Source organism: Carassius carassius, chromosome 23 (genome assembly GCF_963082965.1).
Source record: "Carassius carassius chromosome 23, fCarCar2.1, whole genome shotgun sequence".
NCBI lineage: Eukaryota > Metazoa > Chordata > Actinopteri > Cypriniformes > Cyprinidae > Carassius > Carassius carassius.
In genome coordinates, this window is record NC_081777.1 from 29838227 (window position 1) to 29858449 (window position 20223).

The 20223-nt window shown below is 35.7% G+C and overlaps 1 protein-coding gene across 1 annotated transcript in view; it reads right to left on the reverse strand.

The window, feature by feature from the left end:
- Nucleotides 1-642: 642 nt before the first annotated feature.
- The window catches only part of LOC132101734 (sucrase-isomaltase, intestinal-like), a 67912-nt gene continuing 48331 nt past the window's right edge, over nucleotides 643-20223 (reverse strand). The window contains exons 41-48 of the mRNA XM_059506911.1: nucleotides 6495-6643; nucleotides 5127-5211; nucleotides 4914-4970; nucleotides 4624-4748; nucleotides 4265-4353; nucleotides 3237-3286; nucleotides 2534-2695; nucleotides 643-868 (exon numbers count right to left, since the gene is read on the reverse strand). Of these exons, the coding sequence (XP_059362894.1) occupies nucleotides 788-868; nucleotides 2534-2695; nucleotides 3237-3286; nucleotides 4265-4353; nucleotides 4624-4748; nucleotides 4914-4970; nucleotides 5127-5211; nucleotides 6495-6643 (798 nt within the window). The 3' untranslated portion in view covers nucleotides 643-787. The remainder of the gene's footprint in view (nucleotides 869-2533; nucleotides 2696-3236; nucleotides 3287-4264; nucleotides 4354-4623; nucleotides 4749-4913; nucleotides 4971-5126; nucleotides 5212-6494; nucleotides 6644-20223) is intronic.

Below are 20223 nucleotides of genomic sequence, written 5' to 3' on the forward strand. Positions count from 1 at the left end.
TTTATAACACTGAAGTGTGAAACTTTGTATAAACTCCATGAATAATTGTATGTTTCCTCACTGCCTGACTAGAGAAGGAAAACTGCTCTTTTTCTTGTAAAACCCCCAGAAAGCAGGACCGCTGTCCTCTGCTAATTAAATACAAGCTCTGGATAAACCCCTTTCACATAATAGAAAACCCAAATAATTACAGTCTCAGTCAGAACGGCCGCATCCTGTTTCACACTTGGATAAAAAAAAGCTCCTCAATTATCATTGTTTTTGGCTAGCGTCTAAATATCGAAGGCACTCCCTTCCTGCCCTCTTCCCTGTGGCGTCCATCTCTCCAGCTCGCAATGATTGCCAATTAGAGCAGAAATCAATTTACAGTCTCCATTGCTTAATTGATATCATTATGTTTACTGTAGAATGAATAATTGATTATTGTATCATCATCACCGCCACTAAGAGGTTCTCTCGTTAAAAAGCTGTGATTGTCGATAATTAAGGGTTATCATTATATTCCCACTTTCCCAAATGCCGGCATAACAGATCCACCCTTCCAAGTCCAGCCTGAAGTTGCACAACCACTTATAGTTTCTAAAATCAGATCCAAATCAAAAACAACGTCAGACATTTATTTTAGAAATAAAAAATTTCATATTTTAAATCCAGACGATATCCATAAAAAGCTTCCAACAGAAATGTTAAATAAATTACTAGTTGACTGAAAATTCATAAATAAAAACGTAAACAATCGTTTGATTGCTCTTGTCTCAAGCTGCTCTCTGTAGACTTGTGTCCATGACTAAGTTTTGTTCCAGGTGATTTTGAAAGGTTTTTCGATGGTGTGAGATTGTGATGAAGCGTCAATATTCAGCTCCTGAGTCTGAGGGAAAGGAAGAGAGAGTTAATCCAACAGAAAAAAGCATATTTTCCAAACAAAATGAAAGCTAAATTTAGCTCTACATCTCTTGCTCAGCAATGGATCATCTGCAGTGAATGGGTGTCGTCAGAATGAAAGTCCAAACAGTTTATAAAAACATCACAATAATCTACAAGTAATCCACATCACACCAGTACATCTCTTAACATCATGTGAAGCCAAAAGCTGCATATCTTTGTAAAAACAAATCCATTGTTAAGGTGTTTTAGCTTAAAACATTTGTTTTTGGCCAAAACATGAGTCCATAATCCATAACTCCTCCTCCAGTGATAAAGTCCATTTCCTGTATTCCTTTCACATCAAAATCCACCAACATATTTCCTCAGCTCTGTTTCGTACTCTTGTTGTTTGTAAATGATGGTTGATCTGTGCATATTTCTCTGCTGATTCAGATGAGGCAACGTTTTCACTGGAGAAAGCTATATCATGGATATGTTTTAACCAGAAACAACAGTTTTGATGGATTACAAACTTGCATCTTTTCACTTCATAAGAAGTGGTGTGGATTATTTGTGGATTATTGTGATGTTTTTTATCAACAGTTTGGACTCTCATTCTGACGGCACCCACTCACTGCAGGTGATGGGATGCTAAATTTCTCCAAATGTGTTCCCATGAAGAAACAAACTCCTCTACATCTTGGATGGCCTGATGGTGAGTACATTTAACTGTACATTTTCATTTTTTGGGTGAACTATTCCTTTAAGAGTTTAAACGCGTGTGTGATTACAGACCAATTCAGTCAATGACCTCATAATAGCATGATGAAGAAAAATAAAAGATATTCGAGCGGATCGTTGGGAAACGCCACCTCTGATCTGACATACGCCGCTGAGGGCAAACACACACATGGAGACAGATGGAGCTGCCTTGCCTCTTTCAGACTTATTATGCAGTCGGGAAATACTAAGAAAGATAAATGATTTGGTGTGGGCTGGAACACTAGTTATTCAGATTCACATGCACACAGTTTGTTTGTCATCCCCCCCCTTCGATTCTTCTCATGACTCGTATAAATCTCAGGCTCTGGAACTCCAGCCTGCAGTCTTATTAATAGAAATGGTGCGGTCGATGCACATAAAACTTTTAAAAGATTTTTTTTTAAACAGTCCAGGAGAATGTAAACTTCTCTATTTTATCAACCTCAATGTGCATGGGCAAAGGTAGGGAGGACTAGGAAAATATCTTACATATAATATAAACTATTTTACATTTAAATCATTTAATTATTCATAGAAATATTACAATTAAATAGTTTTCAATATAAATAACAAGCATTTATACATTTCATATAGTCATATAAATGTAATATACAACATACTCGGCAAACACATGGCAAATACAGAGCTTCAAAAACAATCAATTTAAAATGACTAAATTACAAAAATGTATAAATAAAATTTATACAATTACCTGGTATTTTATATTTTTAAACATTACAAGGTCACATGATTTATTTACTTATATATTTTCAATTTAATAAAACTGAATATATATATTAAGCAGCACTCCACATGAAAAGTACCATTTTTAATAATTGTATCAGTGGTTTTGACAGCATGAATGGTAAATGAATGGTAAAGTATATGTCTGCATGAACCACCTCACCTCAGGGTTATATTTGAAAACCAAGTTGGCATCAGGTTTCCCATTCACTGTCATGGTAACCTGAGTGACACTGCTTGTTACTCCCCAAACCCTCACGACACCCAGGGTCAGTCTGTCAGCCTCGGCCAGCCCATTCATAGAAACCTCACTGGTAAGAGTGCGCTATAAACATAATCACACAGCACAGCTGTTACACACACATGCCAATTTACAAATAATTAGGGCTGACATTAAAACATTCTGGTACATTAAATGGACATAATGAACATATGACCGATTTCTTAAGATTCTCTCACTTAGATATTAGTAGAACAGAATGAATAATAACAGAAGGTAGTTGTTTCAGTATTTATGTAACATCTGTGGTGAGACAACTCAACCTAGCTGAGTCTGACCTCGTTTTACAAACAGTTCTCAACTCCATAGGGCCGTGTTTTCCCCACCGCTCAAATAATCTCAGCACATACAGTACGCCATCAAACCCACAGGATGTCCAGAGAGCTCTGACCTGGGCCAAGTGGCCTTGAGCTGCTAAAGCATGAAACAGTTTTGGATCTGGATTTGTTTATAAATAGAGAGTGGCCACAGATGTTTGGCTTCAAGTGTGATGGACAATCTTGGACTCCCTATTGGTTCTAATGACCACAGTCCAAATAAATCCCAAAGAACTGCACACTGCACTCTTCAAAACATATTAACTTACATCAAACACAGAGAAAGATGTCAAGAGGTATTTGCCATTCTGGACAGTATCTGTAAGAAGAAAGAATAGACAAGAAGAGAGGAGCCACTGTGATAAATGTTTTTAGAATTATCTACATAAAAATAAATAACAACATACAAATACAAATATATAAATATATGCTTTCAGAACAGGGTTTTACTGATTGCATTGCTGATAAGACTTTAAAATAAAATACTGTATTTTACCATGATAGTATTAACTATGAGAAAATTTAAATTAACAAATCCAACACAGGCTCATTGGTTTCTTTGCTAAACTCCAAAAACACGCCTATACTATACTTAGAATTCACTGCAGTTTTGAACTAAAATGAAAACCACTGGAAGTAATTCTCTAACAACATTTATTCCTTTTCACACAAGTTACAGGAGCAGATTAGTGGTAAATCAAGACTTATTTTCACGTGTTTCTTTGCACAATACTATGTAATGACCCCCAGAATGCTTTTACCATAGTGCATGATGAGTGCAATGCTGTACCGGGTGCGCTACAGAACAAGTTTACTACATCAGCAAATCCATATGGAGCTGGTTAAGTGTCAAAATATTTTATTTTAAGTATAGAAAAAAAGAAATAGTTTTTATCTATTTTATTAACCCTGTCATTAAGGTTTAACTTTGGTGTTAGTGTAGGTGTTGTCAAACGCAACAGAGCATGAACCTTTTAGTGTAACTTACTGGACATTTAAATTCTGAACTGCCACAATATATGCAACCAAGAACCAACGTTGCAAAAGTTAGCTTTGTATGTTTTTGATAATAATGAATGCAGCTTTAGCACTACTCCCTGAACATTTCATTTTTAAAGTGTCCCAAAATGCTGCAACAAGCAATGTAATCATTTTATAGAATTGTTGTATTTCCACATATTTCCAGTGAAGCGGGTTGAATAAATCATTAATGGAATTGGAAACATCAAGCGGAGTCAAAACCATTAAATTCCCCATGATTCCCATTCCTACGGACACACGACCAAACAAAACTCACCGATTCCCTCTCCATCATCCCAGAACAGGGATCCCTTTGCTGCACCTCCATCATCAAGAGCAACAATCAGACCAAGAGTATTCTGACGACTACAAGAAAAAAACAAAACACATTAAACAAACATACAACATACTGTACTGTATAAACATACAGCCACTCACATTTACATAATAATAATTATTCAGTGTTCAGGCACTTGCTCATCTTGATAAACAACAGTGTGAGATCTCTTAAAAGAGGAGAAATTGGAAAATGGGGATATAAAAGAAAACTTGGCTGTTTGTGGGGCAAGAAGCCTATGCAAGTAAAGCAAAATGGCCCATTGAAGAGGTATTAACACAGATGTAGCCTCTCTTCACCTGTAGTGCGTGTTGTTCTCTGGTTTCTGCCAGGGAAGAATGTGGCCTGCTCTCACATGCAGGTTAATTTTGTCTAACGGTGTATCCATATCCACAAACTCTCCTCCTGTTCTTATAGCTTTACCCTGGATGATAAATCACATACAAGAAGATAAGAGGCTCCAATATATAGAGGACAATGTACCGCAGGCAGAATTTGTTTCAGAAACTAGTTTCATTATGACTGGTTGTTAAATTGAATTGAACGCTTACTAATAAAATGCTTACTTGCATGTTGGTAAAATGCTTACCGTGTGGTAATCGTACCAGACGCCATTTGGCAGGTATCCCTTGACCACAGTGACGCCCTTCACAAAAAAAAAAATTAATGAAACAAAAGTCATAAATAATGACCCAAAAAATAATAAGAACTATCTCCTAGTATCTCCTAACTGACTGAGTATTCAAATTATAACTAATGTAGTATTACATTAGTGTAGTAATATAGCCAGGGTGTTTCATACCAGGTCCAGAGCAGGTGTGATTAGAAGAGCGGGACCCCAGAGGAACTGTTTGTCAATGCCCCAGGTTTTTTCATCTGTGACAAACCTACAGTAAAGAACACAGTACTGAGAACATCATCCACTCAACACTGTACAGTTCATGAGGGAGAGAACAAAAAATGAGCAAGAGGGAAATATAGAGAAAGAAATGAAAACATGTAGAGGTTGAGATGCTGAACAAAATAGCAGATTCCGGAAGAGGAAGGATAGATGGGTCAGAGTAGTGATATCAAGATACAGTAATATAAGTCCAATACAGACACAGAGCATTTGGTCCAAGTTCTGATTAGTCATTCCCATGATACTTTAGGGGAAATGTAATTGAAACGAGAGGATGGACTGAAAATAGTGTCAGAAAGAAAAGATGGTGTAATGAAGATATATTTGGAAGGAGCAGGACATGAATGAAGGTCTTACAGAGATATTTCACACAAAAAGGAAACTTCTGTCATCATTTACTCCCAGACCTCGTTACATTCACAGAACTTCACTAACGTTCTGGCAAAGTTCTCTCAAAGTTACAAACAAGTACTTTAAGTAACGTCAATAAAATGTTTGTTCAAAGTTGTGTGGTATTTAATAATGTTCTCTAAACGTTACCAAAAAACATTTTATGACTCAAAGATAAAAAAGGGTTCTCAAGCATCAAAACAATAAAAGTATAACACAGCTTTAATTTTTTTCAGACATTAGAATGCACCCTGTTTAATTTTATTCATTTATTTTTCTGAGCATCCACTAGGTTTGACCCATTTGTCAGCAGCAAGTTTTTAATAATTTACAATATTATAAATTTGATGTTCACTTATTATTATTGTTTTTTTATAAATGTATTTTAACATGTAAAGGTCAGAATAAAGATGTTGTTTCATTTGTATGTACATATTTTTGTTATGCTGAATGCAGTGGAACATTATTTCATCCATATTTGGACATTTTATCTCCACAGAAGTTATTTGAAACATTAAAGTAGACACTTGACATGATTTAAGATGCTGTTTGCATTTATAATGATCCCTTTTGTTAATGTATTTGATGCATTCTAAAAAATGTGACATCTCATATTTGACCCATACACATTTTTCATGTTTTAGTAGAATTTTTGAGAGTTTTTAAATGACACATTCAAAGGTAACATTCGCACAATGTTTGCAAAATTCTAAAATGGAATGTTCCCTTAATGTTTGCATAACCAAGAAGAAACATTTCTAAATTGTTCAAAGTCACATACAGTTTTTAAACTTTTCTTCCTTTTTTTATGGTTTTGAAATTGTATGAGGGTGAGCAAATGATTTTCTTTGGAGGATCAACTAAATGATGGACACTTACTCGTGCAGCATGGGTCTGACCACAGTGTTTCCGTGCACGTGGGCTTCATACATCAGTGTGTACAAATACGGCAGGAGGGTGTAGCGAATGTTCAGCACATCACGAGACATCTCAGCAAACTCTGGTCCCCAGGCCACGGGATCCTGTCTCTGTCAAACATCACAAAACTCATCACATCACAGTCATTCAACACTGCTGAAGAAAACCTGAGTTCTCATGCAAAGATCACTCCTCCTTCCTTGCAATGTAAATACTAGGATTTTGTGGTATATATTTTAAAAAGTTTAGTTTTGAGCCTGCTCAATAATTGTATGGAGCTATTTTATATACAGTTGCTTTTCAACAATATTTATAATGTAAATTTGAAGTGATTGGATTAAATTAGAATTTATTGGAAAAAAAGATTATTTAATAATAACAAACTTATCACACACACACACACACACACACACACACACACACACACACACATATTTATAAATGTATGCATTTAGCAGATGCTTTAATCCATCAAATTTTACCTATCATGTTTTCCTGGGGAATCGAACCCCCAACCTTGCGCTTGATAACGCAATGCTCTACCAATTGAGCAACAGGAACACTATATATATGTTTTTTTTTTTCTTGAGTATATATAAGCATATTATCAGTATTTCATTAGGTATTTATACTTTGCATTTTCTCAGTAACTGATTTATTTATGATCTAGCTGCAAGCAGATAGATCTGGAACAACACCACGTGTCCTGCATTATGCATTGTGACACTATGGGAATAAATACTTTAGCCCTGAACTATATTTCGTATTTGCACAATCCAAATCTGTACAGCTGTGGCCCATTGAATCCAGACATAACTGTACACCCCGTTCATCATCTGTGCCCGGGCGCATGTGTGTTTGTGTGTACAGACTGAATATTAGACAGACAGAGCGAGAGCGAGGCTGTGGCCTGTGTGTGGGTCTGAGTGCTATTAAGAGCCATGGGTGTGAGTTAATGCGCTCACAGATATAAAGGTGAACTATATCTGATAATTATTTCTCAAGTGCCACACGTTCACAGGTCTGACCACTAATGCATGTGTGCTAACACTTAAACATGAACTAAACACTTTATGAAGTGAGAACTACTCTCAGTTTCTATATGTTATTCTTAGGCCTAAAAAAGGCTCCTCTAAATGTCCCTTTAAACAATCTGCATGAGATATTAAACCTCATTTTCAGAGAAATATTCTTGAATAAAACTATATTTAGTCTTGTTATTAAGATGGTTATGGTTAAAATAAGTAAATAAAAATAATAATAATAATTAAAGCTGCAAGCAGCATTTACCGGGGTTCAAGCATTTAAGGCCTCTGAGGTAGTCACAGTCAGACACATGCACTGAAATTAAATGATTAAACTAGTTTTTCAGAGTTTAGATGTCATTTTCAGGTTTCACTGTAATCATAATGTGGCAAACATTTAAAAACTGATATATATGTATAAACAAAATGGAAAACTTTAACTCAATGAGATTTAAAATTTTGTAACAGTGTTTTTTGATTGTTTAGGCATGAATTAATGAATCCTTTCAACAGTACTGTTTAACTTAGCTGAATGAGCCCATTATTGGTCTTCCGCTGCCATCTAGTGGTTATAAATGGCATTTACTCAAACAACAATGTGTTTTTAAACATAACTGTTATAGTGTTATTTTTTTTTTTGCCAAATCTCTCTTAAATTTTGCATGCTTGTTTAGAATGAAATTATGCATTATTTTACAGTTTTGATAATTTGTGGGCTTTCTTGTTTGTATTAATAGGCCTTTGTGTACACTATGCAAATAACATATTATAAAATTACTGGTTTATAGTTGTCCAAATGCAATTGTTCAACATGTTTTTGATAATTATTGACCTTCAGAGTCTAGAGAATTGTACTTCAGTGGTGTTATTGATTTTCAGCTTAAACCCTATCACTAGTTTGCCAAAGTAACTTTTTAAAATAATCTTGAATATTTAATTAACAGCTTTATTGACAACATTGGTCCCAGAGGCAAAGTTGTTCAGAATGAGGAGATCTATCATATGATATGAAGATCTAGTGTTTTTGAGTGAATATATGAGCATTTTCAAACAATTTGAGGGCATTTACCATATAAATCTTGTGTTTTGAGACCTTTTCTACTGTTATAGCGCCACCTATGGTCCGATCTTCATGAAACTTTGCATGCTTGTTAAGAGTCACCTGTTACATGATTTCACCAAGTTTCATAAAGTTTTGAGTTTTCGTTTAGGTTTTATAGGCTTTGGGGTGTGTTTGGCCACACCCCTTTTCTAAATTACCCCTTTAAAGCCAACCAAAGTACAAAATTCAACATTTTTTTGATAATTATTGATCTAGAGAGTCCACAGAATATTACTGCAGTGGTTTGGTTCCAATCGGACAAAAAACCTAGGACTAGTTCGCAAAAGTAGCTTTTTAACATATTTGTGAATAACAATTGATCGATTTGATTGACAGCAATGGTTCTTGAGACAAAGTTGTGCATTATGAGGAGATCTATCAAATGATATGCATATTGTGTTGATATGTGAAACACCACGTGATTACTGAGCCATAAAACTCGTTAGCGCCAACTAGTGGCCGATTTCTTTCAAAATTCGTACAGACCTTAAGGTTCATGAGTCGAACGTACCCAGCGAGTTTCGTTCCGATCAACATCTGTTAACCCTTTCAAATAGGTGCCTAAAATTTTTTGGCCAATGGCGGCCATGTTTTTTGAGATATGCAAATGTCCTCATAGGTACTTGTGCCCCTTCAGACCAAGACACTGCATACAAATTTTCAAGTCGATCGAGCCAACGGTTGCCTAGTTATAGCCGTTTATGTGTTTTTTCTTTTTATAGCGCCCCCAAGTGGCAGAGGTGTGCAATTTTTTTTATTTGACCAAAGTTTTAGCTCATAAAAATGTTCAGCAAGTTTGGTTAAGATATCTCATTTCATTCATGAGTTATAGCCTGTTGCGTAAAATTGGTCTTCGACTTTCGAACATTTTGGCATCCCATTACGACAGTGAGTCGAAATTTCTACTTTTTTTTTGATAATTATTGATATGCACTGGCCAGAGAACATTTCTGCAGTGGTTTGGTTCAGATTGGGCGAAAAACCTAGGACTAGTTCGTAAAAGTAGGTTTTGGACATACGTCAAATTTACGAAAAAACGAGGCCTCCTAGACCCAAAATCAGAGTGACCGTTTTTCATTTCGCATGACCCAAGGATTCCAGAAATGTTAAATTTTTGGCTCTATCACAAGCGCTTTAGGAGCTATTAGCTAAAACGCATTTTCGATCACTGTAGCGCCCCCTATTGGCCAATTGGGCTGAGACTTTAATAGGTTCTCCCCAAATTGAGCTCTATCATCTGACCAAGTTTCAAGTCTCTAGGCCTTACGGTTTGGGCTGCACGTTCAGTTTTAGGGGAGAAGAATAATAATAATAATAATAAAAATCCTAACAAAAACAATAGGGTTTCAGCACTGCGTGCTTGAACCCCTAATTAAAGCTGCAAGCAGCATTTACCGGGGTTCAAGCATTTAAGGCCTCTGAGGTAGTCACAGTCAGACACATGCACTGAAATTAAATGATTAAACTAGTTTTTCAGAGTTTAGATGTCATTTTCAGGTTTCACTGTAATCATAATGTGGCAAACATTTAAAAACTGATATATATGTATAAACAAAATGGAAAACTTTAACTCAATGAGATTTAAAATTTTGTAACTGTGTTTTTTGATTGTTTAGGCATGAATTAATGAATCCTTTCAACAGTACTGTTTAACTTAGCTGAATGAGCCCATTATTGGTCTTCCGTTGCCATCTAGTGGTTATAAATTGCATTTACTCAAACAACAATTTGTTTTTAAACATAACTTTTATAGTGTTATTTTTTTTTTTGCCAAATCTCTCTTAAATTTTGCATGCTTGTTTAGAATGAAATTATGCATTATTTTACACAGTTTTGATAATTTGTGGGCTTTCTTGTTTGTATTAATAGGCCTTTGTGTACACTATGCAAATAACATATTATAAAATTACTGGTTTATAGTTGTCCAAATGCAATTGTTCAACATGTTTTTGATAATTATTGACCTTCAGAGTCTAGAGAATTGTACTTCAGTGGTGTTATTGATTTTCAGCTTAAACCCTATCACTAGTTTGCCAAAGTAACTTTTTAAAATAATCTTGAATATTTAATTAACAGCTTTATTGACAACATTGGTCCCAGAGGCAAAGTTGTTCAGAATGAGGAGATCTATCATATGATATGAAGATCTAGTGTTTTTGAGTGAATATATGAGCATTTTCAAACAATTTGAGGGCATTTACCATATAAATCTTGTGTTTTGAGACCTTTTCTACTGTTATAGCGCCACCTATGGTCCGATCTTCATGAAACTTTGCATGCTTGTTAAGAGTCACCTGTTACATGATTTCACCAAGTTTCATAAAGTTTTGAGTTTTCGTTTAGGTTTTATAGGCTTTGGGGTGTGTTTGGCCACACCCCTTTTCTAAATTACCCCTTTAAAGCCAACCAAAGTAAGAATTCAACATTTTTTTGATAATTATTGATCTAGAGAGTCCACAGAATATTACTGCAGTGGTTTGGTTCCAATCGGACAAAAAACCTAGGACTAGTTCGCAAAAGTAGCTTTTTAACATATTTGTGAATAACAATTGATCGATTTGATTGACAGCAATGGTTCTTGAGACAAAGTTGTGCATTATGAGGAGGTCTATCAAATGATATGCATATTGTGTTGATATGTGAAACACCACGTGATTACAGAGCCATAAAACTCGTTAGCGCCAACTAGTGGCCGATTTCTTTCAAAATTCTTACAGACCTTAAGGTTCATGAGTCGAACGTACCCAGCGAGTTTCGTTCCGATCAACATCTGTTAACCCTTTCAAATAGGTGCCTAAAAATTTTTGGCCAATGGCGGCCATGTTTTTTGAGATATGCAAATTTCCTCATAGGTACTTGTGCCCCTTCAGACCAAGACACTGCATACCAATTTTCAAGTCGATCGAGCCAACGGTTGCCTAGTTATAGCCGTTTATGTGTTTTTTCTTTTTATAGCGCCCCCAAGTGGCAGAGGTGTGCAATTTTTTTTATTTGACCAAAGTTTTAGCTCATAAAAATGTTCAGCAAGTTTGGTTAAGATATCTCATTTCATTCATGAGTTATAGCCTGTTGCGTAAAATTGGTCCTCGACTTTCAAACATTTTGGCATAATTATTATATTATTATTATATTATAAATGATAATTATTGATATTCACTGGCCAGAGAACATTTCTGCAGTGGTTTGGTTCAGATTGGGCGAAAAACCTAGGACTAGTTCGTAAAAGTAGGTTTTGGACATACGTCAAATTTGCGACAAAACGAGGCCTCCTAGACCCAAAATCAGAGTGACCGTTTTTCATTTCGCATGACCCAAGGATTCCAGAAATGTTAAATTTTTGGCTCTATCACAAGCGCTTTAGGAGCTATTAGCTAAAACGCATTTCCGATCACTGTAGCGCCCCCTATTGGCCAATTGGGCTGAGACTTTGATAGGTTCTCCCCAAATTGAGCTCTATCATCTGACCAAGTTTCAAGTCTCTAGGCCTTACGGTTTGGGCTGCACGTTCAGTTTTAGGGGAGAAGAATAATAATAATAATAATAATAAAAATCCTAACAAAAACAATAGGGTTTCAGCACTGCGTGCTTGAACCCCTAATAATAATATAATATATATGCCATTGCCTCAAAATAAAATACTCTCACAGTATATTAAACATAAATTCTCTGAAAATTTGCCTTAATATCTTATGCAACTAATCTTGCCCAAATGATATTTAAATGAGCTTAAAACTGGAAAACACAAAGGTACTCTTTAAGAAAAAGATTTTTTGCATTAAAGGCTTTCAGCGTTCAAAAAATAAATGTATAAATAAAAGACCATATATAGTAAGTATTTTTGTAGGAAGTAACATTAATATTAACAAGTAGCCAAGTTTATTTTTATTTATGTATTTATTATTATTAGGGGTTCAAGCACGCAGTGCTGAAACCCTATTGTTTTTGTTAGGATTTTTATTAGGGGTTCAAGCACGAAGTGCTGAAACCCTATTGTTTCTGTTAGGATTTTTATTATTATTATTATTATTCTTCTCCCCAAAAACTGAACGTGCAGCCCAAACCGTAAGGCCTAGAGACTTGAAACTTGGTCAGATGATAGAGCTCAATTTGGGGAGAACCTATCAAAGTCTCAGCCCAATTGGCCAATAGGGGGCGCTACAGTGATCGAAAATGCGTTTTAGCTAATAGCTCCTAAAGCGCTTGTGATAGAGCCAAAAATTTAACATTTCTGGAATCCTTGGGTCATGCGAAATGAAAAACGGTCACTCTGATTTTGGGTCTAGGAGGCCTCGTTTTTTCGCAAATTTGACGTATGTCCAAAACCTACTTTTGCAAACTAGTCCTAGGTTTTTCGCCCAATCTGAACCAAACCACTGCAGGAATGTTCTCTGGCCAGTGAATATCAATAATTATCAAAAAAAAAGTAGAAATTTCGACTGACTGTCGTAATGGGATGCCAAAATGTTCGAAAGTCGAGGACCAATTTTACGCAACAGGCTATAACTCATGAATGAAATGAGATATCTTAACCAAACTTGCTGAAGATTTTTATGAGCTAAAACTTTGGTCAAATAAAAAGAATTGCACACCTCTGCCACTTGGGGGCGCTATAAAAAGAAAAAACACATAAATGGCTATAACTAGGCAACCGTTGGCTCGATCGACTTGAAAATTGGTATGCAGTGTCTTGGTCTGAAGGGGCACAAGTACCTATGAGGACATTTGCATATCTCAAAAAACATGGCCGCCATTGGCCAAAAATTTTTAGCCACCTATTTGAAAGGGTTAACAGATGTTGATCGGAACGAAACTCGCTGGGTACGTTCGACTCATGAACCTTAAGGTCTGTAAGAATTTTGAAAGAAATCGGCCACTAGTTGGCGCTGACGAGTTTTATGGCTCTGTAATCACGTGGTGTTTCACATATCAACACAATAAGCATATCATTTGATAGATCTCCTCATAATGCACAACTTTGCCTCAAGAACCATTGCTGTCAATCAAATCGTTCAATTGTTATTCACAAATATGTTATAAAGCTACTTTTGCGAACTAGTCCTAGATTTTTTGTCCGATTGGAACCAAACCACTGCAGTAATATTCTGTGGACTCTCTAGATCAATAATTATCAAAAAAATGTTGAATTTTGTACTTTGGTTGGCTTTAAAGGGGTAATTTAGAAAAGGGGTGTGGCCAAACACACCCCAAAGCCTATAAAACCTAAACGAAAACTCAAAACTTTATGAAACTTGGTGAAATCATGTAACCGATGACTCTTAACAAGCATGCAAAGTTTCATGAAGATCGGACCATAGGTGGCGCTATAACAGTAGAAAAGGTCTCAAAACAAAAGATTTATATGGTAAATGCCCTCAAATTGTTTGAAAATGCTCATATATTCACTCAAAAACACTAGATCGTCATATCATATGATAGATCTCCTCATTCTGAACAACTTTGCCTCTGGGACCAATGTTGTCAATAAAGCTGTTAATTAAATATTCAAGATTATTTTAAAAAGTTACTTTGGCAAACTAGTGATAGGGTTTAAGCTGAAAATCAATAACACCACAGAAGTACAATTCTCTAGACTCTGAAGGTCAATAATTATCAAAAACATGTTGAACAATTGCATTTGGACAACTATAAACCAGTAATTTTATAATATGTTATTTGCATAGTGTACACAAAGGCCTATTAATACAAACAAGAAAGCCCACAAATTATCAAAACTGTAAAACAATGCATAATTTCATTCTAAACAAGCATGCAAAATTTAAGAGAGATTTGGCAAAAAAAAAAAATAACACTATAACAGTTATGTTTAAAAACACATTGTTGTTTGAGTAAATGCAATTTATAACCACTAGATGGCAGCGGAAGACCAATAATGGGCTCATTCAGCTAAGTTAAACAGTACTGTTGAAAGGATTCATTAATTCATGCCTAAACAATCAAAAAACACAGTTACAAAATTTTAAATCTCATTGAGTTAAAGTTTTCCATTTTGTTTATACATATATATCAGTTTTTAAATGTTTGCCACATTATGATTACAGTGAAACCTGAAAATGACATCTAAACTCTGAAAAACTAGTTTAATCATTTAATTTCAGTGCATGTGTCTGACTGTGACTACCTCAGAGGCCTTAAATGCTTGAACCCCGGTAAATGCTGCTTGCAGCTTTAATTAGGGGTTCAAGCACGCAGTGCTGAAACCCTATTGTTTTTGTTAGGATTTTTATTATTATTATTATTATTCTTCTCCCCTAAAACTGAACGTGCAGCCCAAACCGTAAGGCCTAGAGACTTGAAACTGGGTCAGATGATAGAGCTCCATTTGGGGAGAACCTATCAAAGTCTCAGCCCAATTGGCCAATAGGGGGCGCTACAGTGATCCAAAATGCGTTTTAGCTAATAGCTCCTAAAGCGCTTGTGATAGAGCCAAAAATTTAACATTTCTGGAATCCTTGGGTCATGCGAAATGAAAAACGGTCACTCTGATTTTGGGTCTAGGAGGCCTCGTTTTTTCGCAAATTTGACGTATGTCCAAAACCTACTTTTGCGAACTAGTCCTAGGTTTTTCGCCCAATCTGAACCAAACCACTGCAGAAATGTTCTCTGGCCAGTGAATATCAATAATTATCAAAAAAAAAGTAGAAATTTCGACTCACTGTCGTAATGGGATGCCAAAATGTTCGAAAGTCGAGGACCAATTTTACGCAACAGGCTATAACTCATGAATGAAATGAGATATCATAACCAAACTTGCTGAACATTTTTATGAGCTAAAACTTTGGTCAAATAAAAAAAATTGCAGACCTCTGCCACTTGGGGGCGCTATAAAAAGAAAAAACACATAAACGGCTATAACTAGGCAACCGTTGGCTCGATCGACTTGAAAATTGGTATGCAGTGTCTTGGTCTGAAGGGGCACAAGTACCTATGAGGACATTTGCATATCTCAAAAAACATGGCCGCCATTGGCCAAAAAATTTTAGGCACCTATTTGAAAGGGTTAACAGATGTTGATCGGAACGAAACTCGCTGGGTACGTTCGACTCATGAACCTTAAGGTCTGTAAGAATGTTGAAAGAAATCGGCCACTAGTTGGCGCTAACGAGTTTTATGGCTCTGTAATCACGTGGTGTTTCACATATCAACACAATATGCATATCATTTGAAAGATCTCCTCATAATGCACAACTTTGCCTCAAGAACCATTGCTGTCAATCAAATCGTTCAATTGTTATTCACAAATATGTTAAAAAGCTACTTTTGCGAACTAGTCCTAGGTTTTTTGTCCGATTGGAACCAAACCACTGCAGTAATATTCTGTGGACTCTCTAGATCAATAATTATCAAAAAGATGTTGAATTTTGTACTTTGGTTGGCTTTAAAGGGGTAATTTAGAAAAGGGGTGTGGCCAAACACACCCCAAAGCCGATAAAACCTAAACGAAAACTCAAAACTTTATGAAACTTGGTGAAATCATGTAACAGGTGACTCTTAACAAGCATGCAAAGTTTCATGAAGATCGGACCATAGGTGGCGCTATAACAGTAGAAAAGGTCTCAAAAACACAAGATTTATATGGTAAATGGCCTCAAATTGGTTGAAAATGCTCATATATTCACACAAACACTTGATCATATTATAGATCTCCTCATTCTGAACAACTTTGCCTCTGGGAGCGAAGATGTCAATCAAACCGTTCATTAATTATTCAAGAATATGTTAAAAACCTACTTTTGCGAACTAGTCCTAGGTTTTTAGCCAGATCAGAACCAAACCGCTGCAGTAATATTCTCTGGACTCTCTAGATCAATAATTATCAAAAAAATGTTGAATTTTGTCCTTTGGATAGCTATAACAGGCTAATATAGAAAAGGGGCGTGACCAAAATACCCAAAAGCCTATAAAACCTAAACGAAAACTCAAAACTTTATGAAACTTGGAGAAAACATGTAACAGGTGACTCTTAACAAGCATGCAAAGTTTCATAGAGATCGGACCATAGGTGGCGCTATAACAGTAGAAAAGGTCTCAAAAACACAAGATTTATATGGTAAATGCCCTCAAATTGTTTGAAAATGCTCATATATTCACTCAAAAACACTAGATCTTCATATCATATGATAGATCTCCTCATTCTGAACAACTTTGCCTCTGGGACCAATGTTGTCAATAAAGCTGTTAATTAAATATTCAAGATTATTTTAAAAAATTACTTTGGCAAACTAGTGATAGGGTTTAAGCTGAAAATCAATAACACCACTGAAGTACAATTCTCTAGACTCTGAAGGTCAATAATTATCAAAAACATGTTGAACAATTGGATTTGGACAACTATAAACCAGTAATTTTATAATATGTTATTTGCATAGTGTACACAAAGGCCTATTAATACAAACAAGAAAGCCCACAAATTATCAAAACTGTAAAATAATGCATAATTTCATTCTAAACAAGCATGCAAAATTTAAGAGAGATTTGGCAAAAAAAAAATAACACTATAACAGTTATGTGTAAAAACACAATGTTGTTTGAGTAAATGCAATTTATAACCACTAGATGGCAGCGGAAGACCAATAATGGGCTCATTCAGCTAAGTTAAACAGTACTGTTGAAAGGATTCATTAATTCATGCCTAAACAATCAAAAAACACAGTTACAAAATTTTAAATCTCATTGAGTTAAAGTTTTCCATTTTGTTTATACATATATATCAGTTTTTAAATGTTTGCCACATTATGATTACAGTGAAACCTGAAAATGACATCTAAACTCTGAAAAACTAGTTTAATCATTTAATTTCAGTGCATGTGTCTGACTGTGACTACCTCAGAGGCCTTAAATGCTTGAACCCCGGTAAATGCTGCTTGCAGCTTTAATTATTATTATTATTCTTCTCCCCTAAAACTGAACGTGCAGCCCAAACCGTAAGGCCTAGAGACTTGAAACTTGGTCAGGTGATAGAGCTCAATTTGGGGAGAACCTATCAAAGTCTCAGCCCAATTGGCCAATAGGGGGCGCTACAGTGATCGAAAATGCGTTTTAGCTAATAGCCCCTAAAGCGCTTGTGATAGAGCCAAAAATTTAACATTTCTGGAATCCTTGGGGCATGCGAAATGAAAAACGGTCACTCTGATTTTGGGTCTAGGAGGCCTCGTTTTTTCGCAAATTTGACGTATGTCCAAAACCTACTTTTGCGAACTAGTCCTAGGTTTTTCGCCCAATCTGAACCAAACCACTGCAGAAATGTTCTCTGGCCAGTGAATATCAATAATTATTAAAAAAAAGTAGAAATTTCGACTCACTGTCGTAATGGGATGCCAAAATGTTCGAAAGTCGAGGACCAATTTTACGCAACAGGCTATAACTCATGAATGAAATGAGATATCGTAACCAAACTTGCTGAACATTTTTATGAGCTAAAACTTTGGTCAAATAAAAAAAATTGCAGACCTCTGCCACTTGGGGGCGCTATAAAAAGAAAAAACACATAAACGGCTATAACTAGGCAACCGTTGGCTCGATCGACTTGAAAATTGGTATGCAGTGTCTTGGTCTGAAGGGGCACAAGTACCTATGAGGAAATTTGCATATCTCAAAAAACATGGCCGCCATTGGCCAAAAAATTTTAGGCACCTATTTGAAAGGGTTAACAGATGTTGATCGGAACGAAACTCGCTGGGTACGTTCGACTCATGAACCTTAAGGTCTGTAAGAATTTTGAAAGAAATCGGCCACTAGTTGGCGCTAACGAGTTTTATGGCTCTGTAATCACGTGGTGTTTCACATATCAACACAATATGCATATCATTTGATAGATCTCCTCATAATGCACAACTTTGCCTCAAGAACTATTGCTTTCAATCAAATCGTTCAATTGTTATTCACAAATATGTTAAAAAGCTACTTTTACGAACTAGTCCTAGGTTTTTTGTCCGATTGGAACCAAACCACTGCAGTAATATTCTGTGGACTCTCAAGATAAATAATTATCAAAAAAATGTTGAATTTTGTACTTTGGTTGGCTTTAAAGGGGTAATTTAGAAAAGGGGTGTGGCCAAACACACCCCAAAGCCTATAAAACCTAAACTAAAACTCAAAACTTTATGAAACTTGGTGAAATCATGTAACAGGTGACTCTTAACAAGCATGCAAAGTTTCATGAAGATCGGACCATAGGTGGCGCTATAACAGTAGAAAAGGTCTCAAAACACAAGATTTATATGGTAAATGCCCTCAAATTGTTTGAAAATGCTCATATATTCACTCAAAAACACTAGATCTTCATATCATATGATAGATCTCCTCATTCTGAACAACTTTGCCTCTGGGACCAATGTTGTCAATAAAGCTGTTAATTAAATACTCAAGATTATTTTAAAAAGTTACTTTGGCAAACTAGTGATAGGGTTTAAGCTGAAAATCAATAACACCACTGAAGTACAATTCTCTAGACTCTGAAGGTCAATAATTATCAAAAACATGTTGAACAATTGCATTTGGACAACTATAAACCAGTAATTTTATAATATGTTATTTGCATAGTGTACACAAAGGCCTATTAATACAAACAAGAAAGCCCACAAATTATCAAAACTGTAAAATAATGCATAATTTCATTCTAAACAAGCATGCAAAATTTAAGAGAGATTTGGCAAAAAAAAAAATAACACTATAACAGTTATGTTTAAAAACACATTGTTGTTTGAGTAAATGCAATTTATAACCACTAGATGGCAGCGGAAGACCAATAATGGGCTCATTCAGCTAAGTTAAACAGTACTGTTGAAAGGATTCATTAATTCATGCCTAAACAATCAAAAAACACAGTTACAAAATTTTAAATCTCATTGAGTTTAAGTTTTCCATTTTGTTTATACATATATATCAGTTTTTAAATGTTTGCCACATTATGATTACAGTGAAACCTGAAAATGACATCTAAACTCTGAAAAACTAGTTTAATCATTTAATTTCAGTGCATGTGTCTGACTGTGACTACCTCAGAGGCCTTAAATGCTTGAACCCCGGTAAATGCTGCTTGCAGCTTTAATTATTATTATTATTATTTAACAAACATACACACACAAAAAAATAAGATTTTTTTTTTATTATTATTATTTTTGATAGTGTATATCCAGCCGGTTATTATCTCAGAATAAACCAGACAGAGTGATCAGGACCCCGACACGAAGCGTCAAATTAAATGGACATTTAAGGGAAACGGTTCAGTCAAACCACTTATTATATTATATTCAAACCCTTAACTCGGTACTAAGCAAAAGCACTTTTACTGCCTCAAGAGAGAAAGGTGACGTTGCCAAGTATGGTGACCCTTACTTTGAATTAGTGCTCTGCATTTACCCCATCCAACATGCACACACACACAGAGCAGTGAACACACACACACTGTGAACACACACCCGGAGCAGTGTGCATACATTTATGCTGCAGCGCCTGGGGAGCAGCTGGGAGTTCAGTGCCTTGCTCAAGCGCACCTCAGTCGTGGTATTGAAGGTGGGAGAGAGCGCTGGACACTCACTCCCCC